Below are 22938 nucleotides of genomic sequence, written 5' to 3'. Positions count from 1 at the left end.
GAAGTTGTGAAGTGACATTATCTGAATATTATTACTTTTTATTGCAATTATTAAAACAAAAATGGATCATTTTTATCATCATTTGACTTTACTTTCTCATCTCACATTGTCATGTTAAGTAAATTATCCATAAAAAATTTACAGTAAGTTCATTTGAAATCGTGAAATCTGAATCAATACAATTTTTCAAAATTGTTGAAACAAATCAATTTCTTTTTTTTTCTTCTTTTAGAAGGGAGACACGTAAAAAAATTCACTTTTATCAGTTGGGGAACTTTCCCCTTGATAGAGATGGTGGTTGTAAGAGTAACTATTTTCTGATGGGTGGGGTCGAAAGATTGGCGACCTTCACTTCAAATTACACTCATTCAAATTCATTAGCTTTTCAGCAATATTTCTTATTGTAACATTAAACATACTTTTGAAATGTAATATTAATGAAAACATTATGTTTAAATGGAAAAATGAAGGGAAAAAACTCTTAGCATCAATATCGTTTTTTTTTTTAGTGAAGAAAAAGGCATTAAGGGGTTTTTTGGAATTTATCATTTGCAACTGCACTTTTTTAAAAAAGTTTTTCTATGCAATGGAAAAAAGCTACATGTTAGCTGCTAAATTCGTGAATATTTTTTTCCTATAAATTTAAGAATACTTGTGTGATAAACCCTTTCTTGAGCTATTTATTTTTTTCGAATTTCTCCCAGTTTTTTATGTTTTATTAACAATTAAACAATAGCATTTAAAGAAATAAATTTTATTTTTCCGAATTTGTGTGTACATTTAAATTTCAGGGGTGGGAAGTTTACTCCCCAAAAACCAGTTACAGTCATAAAGATAATTGTATTTAATGTTGACTATTTGCCATGAAAAGATGAGAAGCAAGTTGCAATGCACAAGGGTACATCACATTCTGCACACATGTAGCGGGTCCTCTTTTCTTGTATCTTAGTACTACATTTCCTACATCGTCTATAGTTGGAAACCATTTTTGGCATATGGTTTCCCACATTGGCTAAGCGCACCTCATCTGGCACTGCACACTTCTTTGCTTGAAAAATATGCAAAATAAGAAACTATTATTACAAAAAAAAACAGTGCTTTATTCACATTTGCAGTAGAATCGTTGAGCAGTACAAATGTCACATCAAAACAATATCTCATACATGGCTTTCAAAACAAATGAGTTAATTTTATTTAACTGGTTAAACAAGAGATGGCTGCACTTACTGTTGTAATAATATTCAAGCCAATATGTATTATAATGGGTTTCGCGCTTTACAAAGAGATATTTTGCAAGATCATACAGGTGGTGAAAAAAAAATTAGAACAAAAAATGATTATTTACAATTTAAATATAGCCTCAGAGAATTGAGTATATGTATATAAAAATGAGAATCTGTCTAGAGTCTGTAAAAATCTACAATTTCATTTCAAATGCAATGAAATTTGTCTTGATGATAATTTGAAAGATAAGAAGATATTTTAAATTACTATAGAATATAATACTTTGCGCAACGTGAATGCAACATAAGAAAAAAAAACTTCCCCATCGGCATACTCATTTGCTTTAAGTGCTCCTATTGAAGATATTTTTGTTTTGATCCGATTTACGGTAATAACAAAACACTGATAATAGGTTGTGACAAAAATTTAAGCTTGAAACTCATACAGAATTAAAAATTTCATCAGGACTTAATATTTTCTTTGGTTCTTTTTATAAGTTGACACAAATAAAATATTTTCCTCCTTTTAGCTTTTTGTTGTCAACTCTACTCAACGCTATGACATACTGAATTTTGTTTAGTCCTTTTGTATTCATTTGATTATTTTCATATAAAAATTACCTCTTCTTGTTTTCTAAATTGGGAAAAATGCAGTGAGATTGATAAAAAATATTTCTTACAATATGTAAAAATTAAAAAGTAATTATCAAAAACTGATTTAAAAACACATTTCTAATTTAGAGCAAGAAAAATGTCACAGGTTTAGTATTGAAGAGGTTAAAAAAAATCTAAATAATTTCACATTAACTGTTGCCATTATGTATTAAGCATATTTTGTTTATTAAGCATCATAATATGTCATTAAATATCAATTCAATTCACACAAAATATTCTTCGGAATTTTGAATTTGCTTGAAAATTTTCTGTAGACAAAGTAAATTCGTAATATAAATCGAAATTCTGTTTATTTATAATGAAAAGTTTCAACTGAACTTGTAAAAAAAAATTATACTTAGTTTTGATACTTCTGATTTGTCTTGATAGGATTAGTTGAAGCTTGATAATTGCACTTTTGGAAGATGAAAAAAAAGTTAAATATGTAATCGTATTATGGTTTCTCGAAGTTTCAAAATGAATTCAGGCCTCATAATGGGCCAAAAAAATATTCAGGAATTTTTTTAAATAGTGCTACTTTTAAAAATACAAACTATGTACTAAAAAAAAGAAATTGCTTTGCTCAAGTATAATAATGGCAAATTTTATTGCAAAAGAACAATAAAATATACTTTACAATGTTTTATATATTGCTTTGTTTAGAACAAATTTTATTTTTATTAATGGAGCATTAGAAAGCTCAGAGTAGTTTAAAATTAGAAAATTTTACAGTACTTCTATATTAAAAAAAAAGGAATAATGAGTATTAAATAGTCAGTATTCCCCCTCGTACAAATATTAAATTAAAATTGGTAATAAATAAAAATAATAAATAAAAATAATTAAACTGCTTAACATTTTTGTACCAATTTTGTAAATGATCCTTCAATTCCCCATTTAAAAATTTTTTTTATATGATTACTTCATTGCGGATCAGGAACAATCAATTATAAAATCAGATGATGCTTCAATAGTTGGGAAACTACAAAACTCCATCCCACAAAGTTTGTTACTGCACTTGCTGAAAATAATTAAACCATAAAAATTTGATTACGTAAAATTGTTGAGTTTTTAGTTTCATAAAATGATTAAATTCCAAAAATGTTTGAAACAATGAATCCAACGTGCAAGACTTAACGACTGTGTGAACCATGTTTATAATTAGTAGTAATCCCTAAATATGAACTAATAAATGTTTTCAAATTTTACTAGCATCATTAATCAAAATTAAAAAAGATGTTGGCCTTTAAATCTTTCAATTCTTCAAATTGATTATTTTAAAATCTGCATTTGTATTCGTAAAAAATGGGATGTTCAGGACACACACACAAAACCAGGAATATCAGAACAAAAAGCCAAATATTAGAATAAAATACTTTTATCAAGTAAACTACAAGCCTAGTGAACATACTCTTATTCTATTTTTCATAACCTTAATATTTTATTTTTAAAAAAGGAAATTCTGTTTAGTTAACACAATTTGTAATATTGCTTGCTATGACATTTTCCATGTTTAATTTAAGCCAGGCATGTCATAATCATCTTATAATCAGGCAACAATAAATATAATGCTATAACTCTTCTTTTTTTAAATAGAACTTAATTTATTTTAATGTTTGCAGAGCATCAAATCCAATGAATGTTTTTACTGCAATGCATTAAATTAAATGATTTGGGAGAAAACCATAAGAATGTGAAACAGAATTTAAAATTTTCTCCTGTTCTAATAAAATTTATCTTAATTTACAGTGCATGTTTGGCTGACTAAATATCGAAAGAGAAAACTTAAAGGGTCCCTGAAAAATTTTTACGTAGTCCAGCAATGACTCTTTGTTTGATTCAAGTCATTGTTGCCACAGACAATATGTCTTAAGATAAGCTCTGTTAAATAACTTGTCCTTTCTGTTCAACTGATAATTGTGTTACCAAGAATGAATAACTGTCTGTAAATATTTTTACTGCAGAAATGGTCATTTGAGTTTTTTTCTATACTGGTGCCAGATTATCTCTTTCTCCATGTTAAACCAGCATATTTACTGTTCTCTTTGCCTTTTCAAATCAGTCATTTTTCTTTTCTAACTTTCATATTCTGTATACTTTAGATTGTTTTTCAAGCTTTCTCACTACTTTCTCAATTCTTTTTTTGCAGGTACTGCTTGATCCTCTCCCCCTTTTATCTAAATAGTATTCATATTGTTTTGAAACTATATATAATTTATTCATTTACTTTATTTATTTATTAAATTTTATTTTACAATTAATTCATTTCATAAAATTTAGCATGAATTTTTTTTCAGACCTATAATATAACACAAAAAAAATTTTTAGCTGGATAAAAATTCAATTTTTACGATATTTTTGGTGAAATAATAATTATCTTAGGTTCAATATCTTATATTATTTCAAAATATAAAGTGTAGCAAAAACAACCTCCACAACATGATCTCAAATTTATAGGTTTCTTTTATTAAAAGATAATCGAATTGAATTCATTAAAGAATTAGCTTTCATTGTATCAATTTATTTTTATATAGCATGGTAATAAAATAGATTTGTGTCAATTTTTTTTTAACATATGAAAATCAACAGAATCTAGTAACACGAGTATTTATTAGGGTAAATTTTTTTTCCCATCATTAATATACTCTAAAATTATTCATAACTCAAAAATAATGATTGAATGATATATAAGTTTAATAATTTTGATAATTTAATTTCATCTTTATTTGATGATATTACTGTTCAATAATGGTTAATTAAAAATGACAGTGAGTAACAACACTGTAACATGCCAATTTTCATTCTGCTTACCAATGTTATAGCTGTAATTCATTGAAAAAATAAAAAGCACAGTCACACAGAAATTGTATTTCAGAGGCCGTTTTTTAAAAAATCGGGCTATTCGGGAAGATTGGAATACATTTTTGGTTCTGTTGTATTTTTTTAGCAATAGTTCCTTTAATAAAAAAAAAACTGTTAGACATGCTCCTTTTATTTTGTTTTTCTTGTGAAAAAATGTTCTTCCTAAATTTTTGAGGGGTCAAAAATGGTGATCATCTAGAAGTGTAAGAAAAACTGGTCAATTTACATGCATCAGTACTATTTGTGAAATGAGTGAACTACAGCACTGAAAATAATTTTTGCTCTCTTTTACTGCCACACAAACTATTGGCACAAATACTAAAAGTTAAACTGTTGCCTTGAAAATGTCATTAAAAATCTTCAAAAAAAAGTTTCTTTCTTAGATTTTAACCATCAAAACTACTTGTTCCAAGAAACAACTAAGATATTAATCTTAGTAAATACGTACTAATAAGTAGTACCTAAAAAATCAAAACATGTGAGGGGTACTGTTTGTCTACGATAGGTACTCTGTCCGCCACAAAGTCTGCGGCAGTCTGGTGCTATTGAAACAAGAAGAGAGCATTTTAAGGAGGGTGGCTTCGATGAAGTGGTCTCCTTTTCTTTCGCCTTCGATGATAGCTTGTATGGGGAGTATACCAGATTGGCTGACTCAGCCACCAGTAGGAGACTTATTTAATCTGATTCAAGAACTTTTTTAAGATTCGCATGAATATTTCTTTCTTACTTAAAATAATTCTCTCGATTCAATCAGTTGTTATTTTTTAAATACAAAGAAAAAAAAGTGAACAAATTCTGACATTAAGGGTAGTACAGGTTTTTTTAATATTACTTTTTAATTTTACGATATTTATTATGAATGTTCATTGATTGTTAGATGGTTTAATTTCTAAACTTGCACATTTTTTAAAGCAGTTAATTTCTTTTATTACTTGAATTTTCTGGAAAAAGTGAAGAGCTTAAACTTAATAACTCTGATTTTAAAAGGAGATAAGACTTTTGCTGAAAATAAAAATAGTTCACGTTATCTGTGCCGGAGAAATATTAAATATCTTTGTTTTGATTATTAATTTTTAAATATTTTATTTATTTATTATTTATTTATTTTTTTGAAACTGAAAGCAAGTGACCGCAACTAGGATGAAATCTAAAGCTATCAACGATGATTTTTATCAGCACCCATCAAACCATCTGAAATTATTAATTGAGTTTTTTTTGCTTAAATTACATTTTCTTATTCATATTTTATTGTAACCTGTACAGTTTTTTTTTCACTATTTATTAAAAACAGTTTTTATTAGCAAATTTATTTTTTTCTTAATAACCAATTTACTATGTATGATAAATTTATAGATGAGTTATTTATTAATAAAACATTGAGCTGCTTTAAACAATTTTATACAATTTCCATGCATATTCCATACATACACATAAATTTTTTTTCTAAAACAGAAGCTTTTGAAAAAGAGAAAAGATTAAAAAAAAGGAATCACACGCTCTAAACGATGTTTCAGGCGCGAATGCTCATTTCTCTTAACTCTAGGGCTAATACAATAGATCGAAGAAAGAAGTCTCCTTTTCTCCCACCGAAAGCAGTCTTAAAGAGCGTCCCCGCACCCCTTCTTGAAATAATCATACCTCGTTACCATAGTCCCCGCCACCCCTCCAGACGAATGGCGGACAGAGTACCTATCGTAGACAAACTATACATCTGGTGTGACCTTAAAGTGTCAACAAACTAAAATTTTACAAAAGTTTCAAAGTCATTAACTGCCTTTGTAAAATGTGAACAAGTATAAAATTTACTGGAAAGAAAGCCTTCAGTATAGCAGAAATAAAATCAACTAACAGATCTATGGTTACCAATTCAACTTTTTATCTAATAACACCCTACCTAAGTAATTGAAAACAAGAATAATTATGGAAAAGCTGCAAATTGCTTTAAACAACATGATTTAGATACAATATGAATATCTGAAGCTAACACTGTCCACAGGCGTTTTTAAAATCTAGCAACAAAAACCTTTCAGAGCAGTTGACTTTTACCAAAATTCAAACATTTATCTGATCGTCTGTGTTTATAGAACAGCAAAAGCTGCAAAATTCTATTTAATGAGATTTTTCAAAAAACATAATTGTTAAGTAATTACAGTGTTATGTTGAAGGGATTTCAGAGCTATGATTTTTTATGATTTTCGACAAGGTTTGACACAGGAACAGTGTAGAGATAGAATGAAATAGACATTTGGTAGAGAAGCAGCATCGAAGACAACATTTTACAACTGGTTTAAAGAATTCTCCTGTGGGCGTAAGGATCTCAGAGACAATGTTCAAGAGGGTCGATTGAAAAGTGCTGTGATTCCCGAAAACATTGAAGCTGTAAGAAAACTAATTGCTTCTGATCGTCACATGACATAATTATATAATAGATATCTTTGACATTACCAGCATACATTAAATTTCAGATGATCATTTAAAGGTGTGTTCCCGATGGATCTCCCACAATTTTTCTCAAGCATAAACGGACACTCGTGTGAAACAGTGTCAGGAAAATCTAATAAAAATTAAAGTCAGGTGACTCAAAACATGTGTATAATTATCATAACATGTGATGAAACCCGGATTTATTCTTACGAATCAGAAACGAAACAACAATCCACTGTTTGGGTGCTCCCAAATGATCCTAGGTCAACATAAGACGTTTGTTAAAGGAGTGCTTCCAAAAAAAATTATTGTTCCTTTTTTCGGTAAATTTGGCCATATTGCAACTGTTCCTTTGGAGGATCGTAGAACAGTCAATACTCTTTGGTATAACATAATTTGCTTACTGGAAGTAGTTACAGGGGTAAGAAAAAAAATTCAAAACATCGCATCATTTTACACCAAGACAACACTAAACTTGGCTAACAGTGGATTATTTGAAGAGCGAAAAAAATCAAATTGGTGACTCATTGTCCGTATTCACCAAATTACTTCCTTTTAATTCTGTTTATAAAAAATAAAATGTGTAGTCAACATTTTAACTACCTGGATGAGGCAGTTGAAGTTGTTTCTGCTGTGCCATGCTCAGAGTGGCATAAATATTTTGAAAATTGGCTTATTCGAATGCAAAAATGTATCAAAACTGCAGGAGAATACTTTGAAAAGCAATAATACATATACTTTTGGTAAGAAATTATTTCTTGTATTATTTTCTATAAACTTAAGAACTGCCTTTCGTATCTAGAAGAAGAGAAGCAAAACTTATATGTTGCTATCCAGACAAGAGATATAGTTTCTGATGAATTTTTTTAGGCTGAATCAAATGAGATCACTCCCAAGTCGATACAACTAATAATTACAAAGTTATACAAGTTTTATAAAGAATTAATTATGACTTATACATCTGACATTGCTAACCTGGCAAGTGAGGTATTGATTTTAATGTATATTTAAACAATCGATAGGAACATTTCAGTTCACTATCAGCTTATAAATTATTAAAATTTTTGGGTATAAAAAGTACAGTTTTGAACTTTTTTGCACTTACCTATCTGCACGGCTACAATGCTTTATGTTTAAGCAAAGGTTAAGATCCTATACTTTTTTTATGCTGAATCACTTAGGACCAAAACCTAGTCAACGAAACTAAAAATTAGGATGTTGTGAGGTTTTTATGTATAAAAAATAAAAATTTTGATCGCTATATTTTAGGCATAAAACACTTGTAACATTGAAGCTGTAAGACTTATCCACTCTAAATATTACACCATTAAGCGTTAAAATAAAAGTTAAGTAATGATCTCAAAACTAAGAGTTTTTTTCATAAATTTATGGTTTAAGGTAATCTAATATCCCTAAATTCAATGAAAAAAGTTATGGTGTTAATTTTTCAAAATAAAAAGTTATTTTTAATAGGTAGTCATCATTTGCGCATATAACATAAATATCAGTCCTGTTTACAGTTAGCTAATGGCTAACACTATTGTTCCAACCATTTAAAAAGTGCCCTATGCACAAGAAACTATTTTTTTTTTTATAAATGAAAACTTTCGTAACTTTTGAACAGTTGTTTTTTATTAGCTTGGGTATGATTTCATTTGATTCCAGAGTTTAAAAAAAAATACACCAAAAACATTATATTATGTCTAGATAGCAACAAGTAAGTTTTGTTTTCCTTGCCCTGCCTCAGTGAATTCTAGATAGAGACTAAAATTCATCTTCAGGAAATGTGTCAACTTCATATATTCAATTTGAAACAAATTACTTCTCTTAAAAACAATTTACAGCTTTCCCGTAATTATTTTGTTATCCAATACAATACAGGCCTCCAGTTTAAGCCAGGAATTATTTATCCTAGATTCCTGCATAACACAAGGAGAATCATATAACGCAAGAATCTGCATTTGCAATCTCCACAGATTCTACAGATTCGTAAAATGTACTTTTCTCAGAAATAAATTTTGCAAAAAAAAATAGATAACATTACCCTCTTTACGAAGATGCAGTTTGTCCCAAATTAAAAGCAACCTCTGAAAAATGAGAAAATAGTGCCATTCTAGAGAGAGCAATTGCTTATGCAATATTTATATGCTCAGATAAATGGCAATGATTTCACCAGGACAGAGCCACTATCCATACATTTGAGTCAACCATGAGGTTTTTAGGGATGACCTGGTTTCCAATGAACTGTGACCTTCCTTAAGTACAAACAATATCGGATGCACAGATTGTCTGACAAATAATCCCCAACTAGGACAAGAGATCAAAAATGTATTCCCACAAATGTTGATTGATTTCATTGATAATCTTATCAAGTGTGAATTTGTCAAATGACACATAACAAGAAATAATTCTTGTCATTTGAGTTCAATATTTTTTTCTTTTCTTTGTGCAGCATGTTTTGGGTTGTATTTTATGTGGGACAAACTGAAACATCTTAAAGCCCTGGCAATAGAGCTCAAAAAATGGACATAAAATCATTGGAGTTTTTTTTTACTTTTTGTATATTGTTTCGCTCATTTTTTCGGGAGAGGAAGGGGGGGCTCTGAACACAAATCTGCATTTGCAAAAAACAAAAAATTTCAGGGAGGAAAATGGAAAACATCTTGTTTTTACATATAATTATCATTTGGTTTTTTAAGATAGGAAATTTCTGATGGAAAATTTGAAAACCAGATAAAATTTCCTACAAAATCAGAACTTATTATTAAGTTATAGGATTCAAGTATTATAGTATGAGAAAAATGACAATTGCAATGGAATGATGGTCCTCAGTTTTTCAATGTGATAGTGCAATCTAGCAATAAAAAAACTAAATATTTCCACTCCTCGAGAAATTTACGTGTATAAATATTTACATTAATCAAAATTTAAACTAAAATTTTTATTTTTGATTAAAATTTTAATTACATTTGATCATAGATTGTAATTAGCTAAAATTTAAAAACTGGAAGGTACGAACTGTTAGAAAACAGAGCTACTTTACTAAAGGCAAATTACAGTTGTTAGAAACCTTTAAAAAAATTGTTCATTAAATTGAAAATGTCTACCCTGCAAAACCATAATGAGGTTTTAGATTTTCTGCCATTATCACATTATAAGTGAAAATTGACATGATTAACCATATTTCTGTAAGAGCTATGCTTTTTAAAGACGAGAAACGGACTGAAGTATTTTCATTTATTGGATCTTTAATTTTGGAACATAAAGACAAATATTAGCAAAAATTGATTATTTTAAGTAAGAGAAACTTATAAATAACAATAAATCGAAAAATTTGTGTGATTGATTGTGTACCAGTCACAAAACTCCAGAACTATTTGTGCTTATATCCTGAAGTTTGGAAAGAAGGTGCAAGGGGCAGTTTTAATTCCCAGTTTCAATTTATTTGTTCAGGTGGAGTATTTGAAAAATTATTTTTTTTTTTACAGGTTCGGTGATAAGCAGTCATAAATTAAACTTCAAAGGATTTTTTTTTCTATTATTGTTTAACGTAAGTGTCAATATAGCATAAGTGGCGTTAGCTAGTTTAAAGCTCTAATTGTAATTTTTAATAGGGACTTATTTTTGAACAATTCAAAGATACGTGAAATGCCCTCTATGATTAAGTAAAAGAATACTATCTGAATCCACGTTTGCTTCGTTTATAGTTATGCTTTTGAAACGTGCTCTGATAAATCTAACATAAAAAATATTATTAAAAGTAATAGAAGGGAAAAAAATATATGCTATATACTTCCGTGTAAATTTATAAGGAAAATTACTTGATTGGGTTAAATCTACTACAATAATCAAAAGCAATATCAATTTGAGAATTAATTATCGTTTTTTTCAATGAGTTATCATCTTTTGCTAATCTTACTTTGGACAATTAAAAGGAAATGTAAAAAATAATTATTAAAAAATCTTAGCAGTATTTTAATTTTTTCCTAGTTACCTTAAAAAAAACTGCGACTGAGATTACTAGGTTTAATAATAATTACAACTAATTCTAATTTTAGTGGAATGATTCTCCTGTTATTGATTCTCAAATTTAACGACTAAAAATTGCAAGAAAATATATATAACTGGCTTATTGACCTGTTCCTCAAACTATAGTTCTATTTAATCTAAAGCTATTAACATGCAAATGGCAAGTATTTTGAACTAAGAGTGGTGTGTAGAATGAGGACAATAACCGAAGGCTTCCAGCCAAAAGGAAACATTTAATGGTTAAGTAAGACCGTTATGAAAAATTTTAATTCCCCTCTTATTTTCTTCAGAAGTCAAAGATATGCGCAAAAAAAATTCATCAAAACGATTGAATTATGAACATAAAAAATTGGTGATTCAATGATTCATAGTATCAGCAAAAAAAATAATTACGAAGAGGAAGCACTGTAATTTCGAACAAACCTAGGCACCTTACCTAGCATATGACAGAAAACTATATATATATACATAGCTTTGGAAAGTAAGCATGATACTCAAATCTCCACCAAATTACTAAAACTTTATACTATTATTTTTGATATGAAACTAAACTTTTAAACTATTATTTGGCTCAAGAAAGTTACTATTTATGGTGGTGAACACAATTTAAATTCAAATTTAATAATGTTGCAATCACTTAAGAGGCCTCTCTTCTCTCAACTGCCGAAGGGATGGAGGAAGAAAATTCTTAATATGCTTTTCAACTCTATTTAATTTTTAGAAATAAATTGATGCTGAAAAATGAGATGTAACATTCCAAGGTCATCACCTAAGCATAATGGGAGATAATAAGTGAGCGACATTTCATATTCTCTACTCATTTTACCAGACATAAAAAAAGAAAATATACCAATAAGTTTCAGCAAACAGAAGTTTTTGAGTACTAGTTAACTACTAGTATAAAATTATCTGGCTTCAGATTTTCGAAATACCTTCGTTTTAATACAATTAATGTTATTCAAACAAGTATGTTTATTTCACAAGTATGCATGTTTCAAACAAGTATGTATATTTATTTCAGTTTTCATCAGTTAAAATTGAATAAAATTAAATTTTAAAAAAGTATAACGTGTAGTTTTAAATTACTTGCTAAAAAACCACATCTATTCACATAACTTAGTAGCTTTTAAAGTTATAAGAATAAGAGAAAATCAATAGAAGTTCTTTAAGTTCTGAATTTCCCCTAATTTAATAACGCGAGCTGTTAATGTTCCTTTTCTAAAAGGTATTGTGCCGTCAATATTGCATTATCAAAAAATTAGTTTACAAAAAAAAAATCATTAACTTTACCTAAATTCAAAGATGGAGAGAGCAGAGGTCTCTTAAGCTTGAATTTATACAAAAAAAGAATTTAAAATGCAGATTTAAATATTCATAATATTTCTATTTTCATTGTGTTTTTATTCACCCATTCCAATGATTATTTATACCACTCTTTATAAAGGTGTCTAACCAAAAAGTTTGACAAAGATACACTTCTCAACAGTGAAACCCTATTTTCAAATTTCATTTTTTTTTTCTTTTTTCATAAACGAGTTAGATTTTATAACTTTTACATTCTATTATGGTTTCAATCATCGTATCTCTTCCCACATATGTTAAAATTTTAAAAAACTGACATTAACACTTAAAAGAGTAAATTTTATTTGACTACTTTCACACTGTGTACTAATAGTTTTCAAATGTGTAATATGGTTCAGAGGAAATTTATAGTTTAGTTACACTTATCAGTTGCTCTAGGGGCAAGTTTAACAAGATAACTGCCTACCTGAAAGGAGAGGAGGATGTAGATTCAAGAAAATATATGTTCTAAGCAAATGATTAACAGCAGGGTTCATTGGGACAGAGTTAGTTATTTTATCACTGAAACTCTGTCAACTAGGGAAATTATTTTTACAAACAAAAACAAAAACTTTTTAAACAGCAATTTGTAATAACTATTCACATCTGTTAGCCCGATCACACTGTGCTTTCACCAAATATTAATATTGAAAAAAAAATTAAAAAATAAAATGCTAGATTTCATTTTAATGCTACCACATCCAAGCTTATGCACATATTAACAAAAAGTGAATTTCCCACACAGAAAAAATTGGATTAGTAGTCTTTAAGTCATTTATCAGTTCTTCAGGCCAAATAATTCTATACAACAAAATGATAGTCATAGTTTAAATAGCTTTACTTAGCATTTAACACACTTAAGAGGTAGATTTTGTAGAAAAAAAGAAACACTTAAAAACCTTCTTTAAACAAAGGGAATTTAAGATTGAAAAACTAAATGCTTGCTTTACAGTCACCCCCATGTATCCAACTCTTCAAAAACAAACTATTCACTAGAAATTTAGAACATTTCTATGAGACACTGTTTGGGACTAATTTAGTCTTATTTCAGTTTTCAAAAATTTTTGAAGTGAAACTTCTAATGCGACTTCCAACAAGGTTGCGTTAAGCGTTTAACGCTACCATGGCAACGAGAGGCCTGTGATCCTTGCAGATTTTAATCTGAATTGAATTGAATATTATTAACCTTCCTTAAAGACAAATTTGGATTGGAAATGACAAATGGTAGGATTGATCCATCAACCAAAGGGTGAGAACTACCATTGATGCAGTTTTTGCAAGAAATATTGAAAAAATAGAACTCTAACATTTCGTATCTTACTTTAGTTATAACAATCCAATTGTAAATGTTATAGATTTGGATATTTCTCCACTCGAAAATAATTTAAAGATGCGATCAATTGTGAATTGTAAGCCATGATAATTTGTCTTAAAGAAATATGATTTCACTAAAAATCAATTTCTACCCCTCCCTATTTTCATTTCCACATTACGAAGTTTCACTTCTTCCGAGCGGAGGGACACCACGCACTATTTTTTTTATCCAGGTGAGCTATCAAAACTAAAGATATTGAAACTAATACTTGAATACCATGTTGAAAACTACCATTACTTTTTTTTAATACTAACTTTTGTAAAAGAAAGATTCTGATATATTGAGGTCTGCAAATTGCAGACAAGGCTACTTATTTATAAATAGCTGAATATCATGCACAAAATTGAAAGGCAGCAACATTTGAAATTAAAAATAGAAGTTTTAAATTATTTTGTTGCACTTTCCAGTGAACTAAAGTTAAAAACCTCAAAAGGAAGATGAACTTTCAAGTGACAGTCAGAACCAAAAATTATGCTATTAAAATGAGCCAAAAATAAAACTGAACTTGACATGCGATTTAACACAGAAACACAGTCCTGTCTACCATCGTGAAATTCCAACATGAAATAAAACATTGTAAATAAAATTCAAAAACTTTTGAATTTGTAGCACAAGTTGAAATAAATAATGCAAATACAATAAGTCAACTCTATCATTGGTCAACAGCATTTAGACATTAAAAAGAGAAGAAACTCCTCAGTGTTTACCTCTATTTTTTCAACGCATTCGCACTTAAGACCATAGTTGTTAACTTTCATAAAAATTGCTATTACTTGATGTTCAGAGAAATACATTTTAATTAGCTATAAAAAAAAACGAACTTCTTAAGCTTACAGACTATTCATCCTGTCTGCTTACCTGACAAATTCAAGTATTTGCAAAAACAAGTACCTAATAAAGCAGAGCTGCAAGTTAGCATTTTTCAATGTTCAATAAAATAATTTTAAAATAATGATAGTTAGTAAAATAATGTAACTTTAGAATAATGTTAAACATACGCGGAAAAAATTAACCCTTGCACAAATCGAAGGCCTAATCTATCATTACAAAAAGTAATAACCATTATAAAAATTCTCAAGGCATTCTGAAAATTTAGGAATTCTCAATAAATCAGGAAAATAACTAGTGTGGTGATAGTACAAATCTAATAGTACCAAAAGGTAAAAATAACTTCAAATACATAAAACCACTAGAATAAAGGCTGAATATTTTGACTTGAAATATTTAACAAAAGATAAGAGAAAAAGTTTCACCCTTTCAGATTTTGAAATATTTGAACAATACTTAATCACAATGTCTCGAAACCTGTCAAAAGTAAAAATATCTTTGTAGATTCTCATGCCTTTCTCTTACAGAATTAAATTCCTTAATATTTGAATACTCTTATCAATTTCATTAAAAAAGAAACTAAACTAAGGGTTTTAATAACCTTAATGGCAAGCCTTTTTTCTTAATCCAAGATTATTTACTTGTCTCAACATATATACAACCTTACACATTAGTACAAGCTCCTCTGAAATTTTTCATTAGCTTATATATTAACCCTCCAATGACTTATATTCTCTTGTATTTTATACTTTTTTTACTGAAATATGAGAATGTAGGAAACTCACTGCTATCTTATTAAATAATTTCTACTTCATACAATAAACTAATATAAGAAATAAAGTAAGTTCCTGAATGTGAAGATCTTAACTATAATAGAAGAATCAATTTAAAGCTTTAATCTTTTTATTCATCTCTTACAACTATGTACAAAAATTTGATGGAGCTACCTACCACTAGATATAGCCACCAAATAAATAAAGCCAAAGTAGCACTCAACAAAACTCTGTAAATATGCCTGAACAATAAAAACAAGCATTTCATCATAAAATTCTATACTAAACATAACTAAAGAAAAAATATTCAAGACTAGATCATTTTAAGTAAACCTAACAGAATAAATATCACTATAATTTAAAATTTGTCTTGTTACTGGGACTATAAAAACTGTGAGTAGCTCCATCTTACAAATAAATTTTAAAACATTTAACGAAATGTTAGTGCTTAAATATTGCACTTACAGTATAAATAATTATAATTTAACATTAATTCAATGTTCATTTGCAAATTTTGAATCAACAGCCATAGGACATCCATAAAAATGAAGGTGTTTCTTAACACCTCTATCACCTTTGAAGTATTTCTTACAGTAGGGGCAAGGAACTTTTCCTGATTTATTAAAAGTCTCTTCCACTTTACTAGAACAAAGGACATCAGACTCGTTTAAAGAAACATCTGCGTTTACTTCCGAGGCTTCCATATCGATAATATCAGGAGAAGCGGTATTACGATATAAAGAGCTTGAGCAAACTGGCATAACAGATGAAACAGGAACATTAGGCAGCTGATCAGAAAAAGAAACCTGAAACTGCAAACCCAAACAGACACGCTTAGAGACGTGTCGATTCATCGTGCTTTTATCGTAGAATATCTTGTAACAAAAAGGACAAATAGCTTGCTTAGGACTCCCTCTAAAACCAGTAGAATATCTAGATCCTCTCAATCTTGATTGACCGAACGACTCTGCCTGTAACTTTTGAAGTTGTTTCATGCGTTGATCCCACCACAGTGTTTTTCGACCTGTGAATAAGCAAAATGAACCTTTTAGTGCTGATTTCTGTAACAAATTCTTAACAATCATGACACCACACACTTAAGAGCACATGTTTTAGGTACAATTCTTACACTGCCTAACTGAACAATAAAACGGGTTGGCCACCATTCAAACTGTTGCATGGAAATAATCAATCCATATTAACAGAAAAAGGTGCTCTAATTAAAGACATGGGTAGAACAGATTATTGAGATATGATTTTCCAACCTAATAAATAAAAAAACATTCAATTTCAATCTGCAATTAAACAACTTAAGTACTGTGGTGCCATGTATAAACAAAAAACAATTTCACAAATTATGAATACTAAATAATTTGTTTGCCTTAACTTAATGCAAACAAATCTACTACAATAGTGAGTGGATAAAATGCATACCTGAAATAAAACTTCACAGCCTTTTCTTATTTTCACCTGCAAGTAGACTCAGAAAACTAATGGATGATTTATTTGGCTCCAAACAAATGGATCTACTGTTCTTAGTGTTAGAAATAACACTAACAACTATGTATTGGTGTATTATTAAGGTGCTTTTAAAATAGTGCTACTTAGGAGTGCTAAGTGCTTAAATATCAGTTCTATTTTAGAATTTAGAATAATTTAAGGTTTAGCATTACTTCCAACATTAAATCAGTAGATTACTTACCAGACTAGAAAAGAAGGAATATATTAAATCATAACTCACCAATGAAGAAGAAAATACTCTTCTTTACTTCCAACTTCTTTGGAAAAGAAAGGTGCTTGCAATCAGGCTCTGGAGAACAGCAGCTTTCAACAGAAGAATCCTTTGCTTGATGTTGGGGACTTCTTGTTACAACATGTAGATCTTCACAGTTAGATGTTGACATTCACTTATGCCACAACAGGCATTTTTGATAATTAACTTACAATTTCTGTCAGTGAAGTACATAGACCCACTGACAGTTCACATACAATTTTTTTTACAATACTGCAACAGTTTAAATGGTCCCAATAACATGACAAGAATAAAAACTAAATCAATGCAATAAAGCACTGATTACCATTTGATGCATAAAAATTAGCTAAACCTAAACTTATATTATCTTACATCTAATTTAAATTACTAACCTAAACTAAGCCTACTTAAATCTAAATTAAATCTAGTTATACATTAAAATACACCTAAGATAAAAACTAAAATTACTTAAAAAGAGCTTTCTTAAAGTATTTAAAAAAGCTCCAACTAAATAAATAATTTAACCAACTCTCTATTATTCACACAAGGCTTCACTTATAAAATACATTTTGAAGAACCTTGAGTGAGACAGAGGATTGGTTCTTAAACCTAGTTATAAGTAAGACAAGATACAATAACAAGTAACCGCATACATTCTGAATTTCTAATTTAATGTAAACCAAATAGATTTCAACTTAATCTTTAGAATGCAGCAAGTATTGTTTTTGCATTATGTCACAAAAGTAATAAAAAAAGAAAAAAAAAACCTGATATTGTAGATGCATAAAATTTTACCTTGAGGTTGCGAATCATGCGGAACAAGGGCACTATTGTCCTGATAATTACTTGGTCCAGGTATAGAAGATACACCTGACTGGTCCATATACATCATCATAGACCTTTCACTATGTGAGGGGCCAGCAACAGGGGATATGGGTGGATCATCAAATGATAGGATTTGGGGCTTGATATCTGAATAAAAATAAAAAACTTTGTTAAAAGCTATATACTATTATTTTTTATAAAACAAAATCAAAGACTACAAGTTTTTTGCCAAACAAAAATGCATTTTAATCAGCTACTTCAAATACCCACCTAAATTGCATTTAAACATAATTAAAAACCTAGCTCTCTTAAGTTAGTTTTTCTTAAAAGACGTCGCTCGTGTCGGCAGTGGGAATCAATGCTCTGCATACATAGTTTCCACGAATCTAGCTGAACACTAGAATCAACAAAGTAAAAATATTCTACTGTTCTTCGAATGAAATTAAGCTTTTGCTCATCTAGGGGCAAATAGTTTCTTACTCCTCTACAATTAGAATTCCTCATTTCTACAGGTGAGAACAATTTTCTGGCCAAATTTACAGCAAATTGTCGACTGTTTTGACTGCGATGAAAGATCCTGTTTAGATCGGTATCAGTTAAGTATGTTTCTTTCTTGATCTCCTCAGACATCAAGTTGAGATTGCAACTGTCATGTCCAATGGCAGGGGTATCTGTCGACCAAAAAACAAGTGTCAAGGCAATTTAATAAAGCAGATGCAATAAGAATACTGAACATTAAGTTTAGGCCTAACAAATTCATCTGCTCTATTAAAGCACTAACACTTCCTGCCATAAGACAATAAAATATATTAAAAATTCAATTTACCTTGTGGGCTATCAGGTGCTTGTAAATTTGAACCTAATGAATCTGATGCAGGAACTAATGCTTGGCTGAGACTATCTGTGCTACTCATAGACCGCCTGGATATTTCTAAGCCACTTACAGATGGAAGTTGTATGTGTCCTGTACTATTTTGACTACTGGAAGGAACCTGAAAGTGAAAAAAATGATATACAAACAATGTAGAGATTAAGGTGAATAATTAGAATTAAATTTGTAAGAAATACTTTAGAAACCGAACATTATCAAACTTAAATTGTAGTAAATGACTTCTAAGTAGAAAACACATGTTATATTATGTTGAAAATATATCTTAAAAATTAATATAATTTCAATAATTGTATATGGACAAACACTAATGCACTCAAGTCCATCTATTTAAAACACTTATTTAGAACAGATTTATACAGCTAATGATCTAACTAGCTATATTAAATAAGAAAAAAAGCCTTATCTTCAAACATAGCTCGCGTATAATACAGTTCTGAAAAAAGTTTCACATTTTTTATTTTTAAGTTTCTACAAATTTGATCCAGGGATCATACCAAATGGTGCAAAAAAGCACACCGTTATTCTAACTGTGGGATTAAGATACCTGATCAAAACAAAATAATATATGAACTTTACAAACCAGCAATTTCGATTGCATTTTAAAGAGAGATAGAAATACAAGCGCTAACAATGCTTTAACAACAAATTGATCACGTGATTTTTAAATATCTACTTCACTCAACAAATGTTAAACACAATACTACCAGCAATAAACCACTTTTAAAATACAAAAAAAACTCAATACTAAACATTAATAACATGTAATTAAAATGCAATATTCTCAGAATCTGCACTTTATAAACTAAAAATCTTACTGTAACATGCATTACATACTGTTTGAGTTATAACATTTAGCAATCTTTGCATTTAGCAGGAGATTTTTAAGGCTTCCCCATTCACGAATTTTAACAATTTATATTGCTATTAAAGCAGCTAATAAGCAGAAGAAAAAAAAAACTTACATTGTCTGTAGTTAATGTTTGTTCTAACAGCTTCGAAGGTTCTACTTCGAATTCGTTCTCGTCACCAGATGTTTCGTCGACCTGAGGATCTTGTGAGATGGACAGATGAGATTTAGAGAAACTATTTACATTGTTCGATGAATGCACCTGAGATTGTGAATTAGATGAACCTGGACCGCCACCCGAACGAATATCACTTGTGGCATCCATTGATGCGTCACCCGAAAGTTCTTCAACATCGGGAGAGTCTCTTTCTTTGATTTTTGCAGCAACACCCTCATCGTCGCTACGATTTGAGTCACTAAGGGACCGTTTCCGGGGTCGCCCCCGTTTTCTTTTACCCTGTAAGGGCGGCGTGTCTGTCCTTTGAGCAGTGGGGGTGAGGGGTGTTGGTGTAGGCGTCGACACCGTTGACTGTTGTTGCTGTTGTGTGATTTCTTGTTGCACAATGCCCGAAGCATGCCTATTTTCTCCTGTGACTTCCGCTAAACCTTTAACTTTTAGTGTTTCGGCTGTTTTGAGTAGTGCCGAGAGTTGATCGTGTGAAACATTTACTTCCCCCCGGTACATGAAGTCGATTATGGCTTTGAGGTCACAATACCTCATGTCTTTCATTATCACAATGGGGTGCTTGCAGGGATTCTCTAAAAATAGACTCTGGAAGAAGGGGCTGCAAGCGGAGAGCACCATTTTATGTGCTTTGAGGCTCAGCCCATCACAGGCTAGTGTGACGTCCACGAGGGCTTCTGTGGATAATAAACTTTCGAACACTTGAAGCATGTTCGTCGTGTGGTTGTTCCATTTTAAACAGAACTGCTGAGACATTGTAGCACAGATGATTATGAAACAATGACTAGTGAAAAACCTACAATAAAAATAGAATATTTAGCACAAATGTCATATATAAACAATAACATTTCGATGTCATCTGTCAAAACAAATTCGATTAACGATACAAGATATCAAATCAACGTTCAAATCCCAAATTTACAAAAAAAATTAAATAAACAAAACAACCAAACAAAAATAAACAATAATATCAAAATAGTACTCACAAAAAATATATAAGTCTGGTATGTTTGCACCGAGTGTTCCGTGCGTATTTACAACTCGGCGTACTTTTATGAAATGCTTAGAAATTAGAGTTTACTGAGCGGAGATGAGTTCATACGGGGTTTCCCATCTAGTGACACGGGTACTTTCTCCACCAATCACGAGGAACGAGAAAGAATTCTGAATGATGTTATTAAAAGAATTTTTCTGATAGGCTCAATTCGGAGGAGAGACTTCTTGGTTCTAGCTACAATATTTGGCGACATCTCTTCCTTTAATTTGATAATCGTGTTCCTTAAAAATAATTTCAATTTTCTTGAATGGATATTTAGAATATAAAATTTCAGAAATTTGTATTGAAAAATGATTTTATACATAAAGAAAGACAACATCATGACGTTTTGAATTGTTTTTCTTTCTTTTCGAGAAATATAAAAAAAGATATTGTGAAGTTAAATTAATATTTTTTAGATAAATATAAAATTGAAAAATTAATGATTAAATTTTATTAAAAATTTTTTGGAAGTAATTTTAAAATTATTCATTTTAAAAACATTAGTTGAAATTTATTTTTACCATTAGTTTTATTTTAAATTATGTTTTAGTTTGGGATTTAAAACTTGTTATTTTAATGTATCACAAGTGAATGTTGTATAATTTCAATGTTTCAAAATTCTATGATATTATTCTTATCGCTTGACTATGCAAATATTAAATAAATCCTCATCAATCCAAAAAAGACGCAAATTTCTAAAAAAAATTCATAAATAAATAAAATATCCTATAAACTAGAAAAGGTACATAACTAATTTTTTACGATAAATTGTCGACTGCAAAAAGTAGTAATGCATTAAAGTTACATATAATATCTCTCATAAACAGTTATAATTTTGAGCTGTATTTTTTACATGTTATGAAAATGTAACCGTTGCAGATACAGGGTAGGGTGTCCATTAAGTCTAGAAGAAATTAAATATTTTGAGAAAATTAAAATTTGTATTTAAAATTAAAATATAATATTATTGAAGGATTATACAATTTGTTTAAAAAAAATGACTGTCATAAATTCAGTATTTTAAAATAAACTATTTATTAATTATTCTAATAATCTATTATATTAATTCTTTGCATCGTGGAAATGGAATGAATTGACTTTAAATTTGGAAGTTTTTCAAGATCAACAGTATTTTTAAATTGTGTTGATAGTTAAATTTTAATTTAGCTAGATCGATTAGCTTTAAAATTTTTCCTAGTTACGGGAAATATGCCTAAGAAAAATTAATGCCCTCTCCTTTCCATACATATCTAATAAAAATAGGTTTAAGAAGATTTTGATCAAAAAAAATTTTATTATACTGTATTTGCTATCCAGTATCAAAAGATAATTTGTCATTAGACCATGCAGATCTGGTGAAATATTCTGGAATGTATGTTCAGGGACAAAATCAGAAGGATCGGGAACAAAAGGAACATTTGCATTGGGGCCAGTGACACCGATGGGTACACGGGTGGCATGGCTTATAAAACTTAGTACCAACTAGTGGTAACAAATTTTTAAAGTCTATTTATAATACTCATTTTAAATTTTTAAAATATTCGCTTTAGAAAAGAGAACTAAGTTATTAACACAATTTACAGAACCTATTTATTTATTTATTTAACTTTTTTCTTATTTATTTATTTTTTTTTTTAATATGCTAACTTATAACCTCCACTTATCACTTTTTTCGCAACTAGCAAGTTCTTAATTATTCTAAATCATCGACTTCAGTTGTGGAGAAAAAAAAGCTTAAAAAAAGTTAGCAAATATTGCAGGCGAACTTTCGTTTAATGGTTAATTTATTGCGTGATGCATTCATAAAATTATACGAAAATATTCTTGTTCTAAATTTTTATTTCATTATGTTGTCTTTTTTTTTTTTCATTCTTCCATTAATTTTTTAT

The 22938-nt window shown here is 29.4% G+C and overlaps 1 protein-coding gene across 14 annotated transcripts in view; it reads right to left on the bottom strand.

The window, feature by feature from the left end:
• Positions 1-21073, bottom strand: part of LOC147814391 (uncharacterized) — a 118481-nt gene extending 97408 nt beyond the window's left edge. For 11 of the 14 annotated variants that reach the window (XR_015431231.1, XR_015431230.1, XM_087156808.1 and 8 more), the window contains exons 1-4: positions 20997-21073; positions 19942-20806; positions 18914-19079; positions 18058-18234 (exon numbers count right to left, since the gene is read on the bottom strand). Coding sequence is in view for 11 of the 14 variants with exons in the window: in XM_087156808.1 (XP_087012934.1) it covers positions 18058-18234; positions 18914-19079; positions 19942-20766 (1168 nt within the window). In the remaining 3 variants the exon portion in view is untranslated. Of the gene's footprint in view, positions 1-738; positions 1049-15621; positions 16534-16943; positions 18759-18913; positions 19080-19941; positions 20807-20996 lie in introns of those variants that run through there. The other 3 variants (XM_087156811.1, XR_015431232.1, XM_087156801.1) reach the window with 3 other exon arrangements.
• Between the last annotated feature and the right edge of the window lie 1865 nt (positions 21074-22938).

Source organism: Parasteatoda tepidariorum, chromosome 2 (assembly GCF_982258835.1).
Source record: "Parasteatoda tepidariorum strain Cologne lab strain chromosome 2, Ptep-v5.0, whole genome shotgun sequence".
Classification (NCBI taxonomy): Eukaryota; Metazoa; Arthropoda; class Arachnida; order Araneae; family Theridiidae; genus Parasteatoda; species Parasteatoda tepidariorum.
This window is presented reverse-complemented; position numbering and strand designations above follow the sequence as displayed.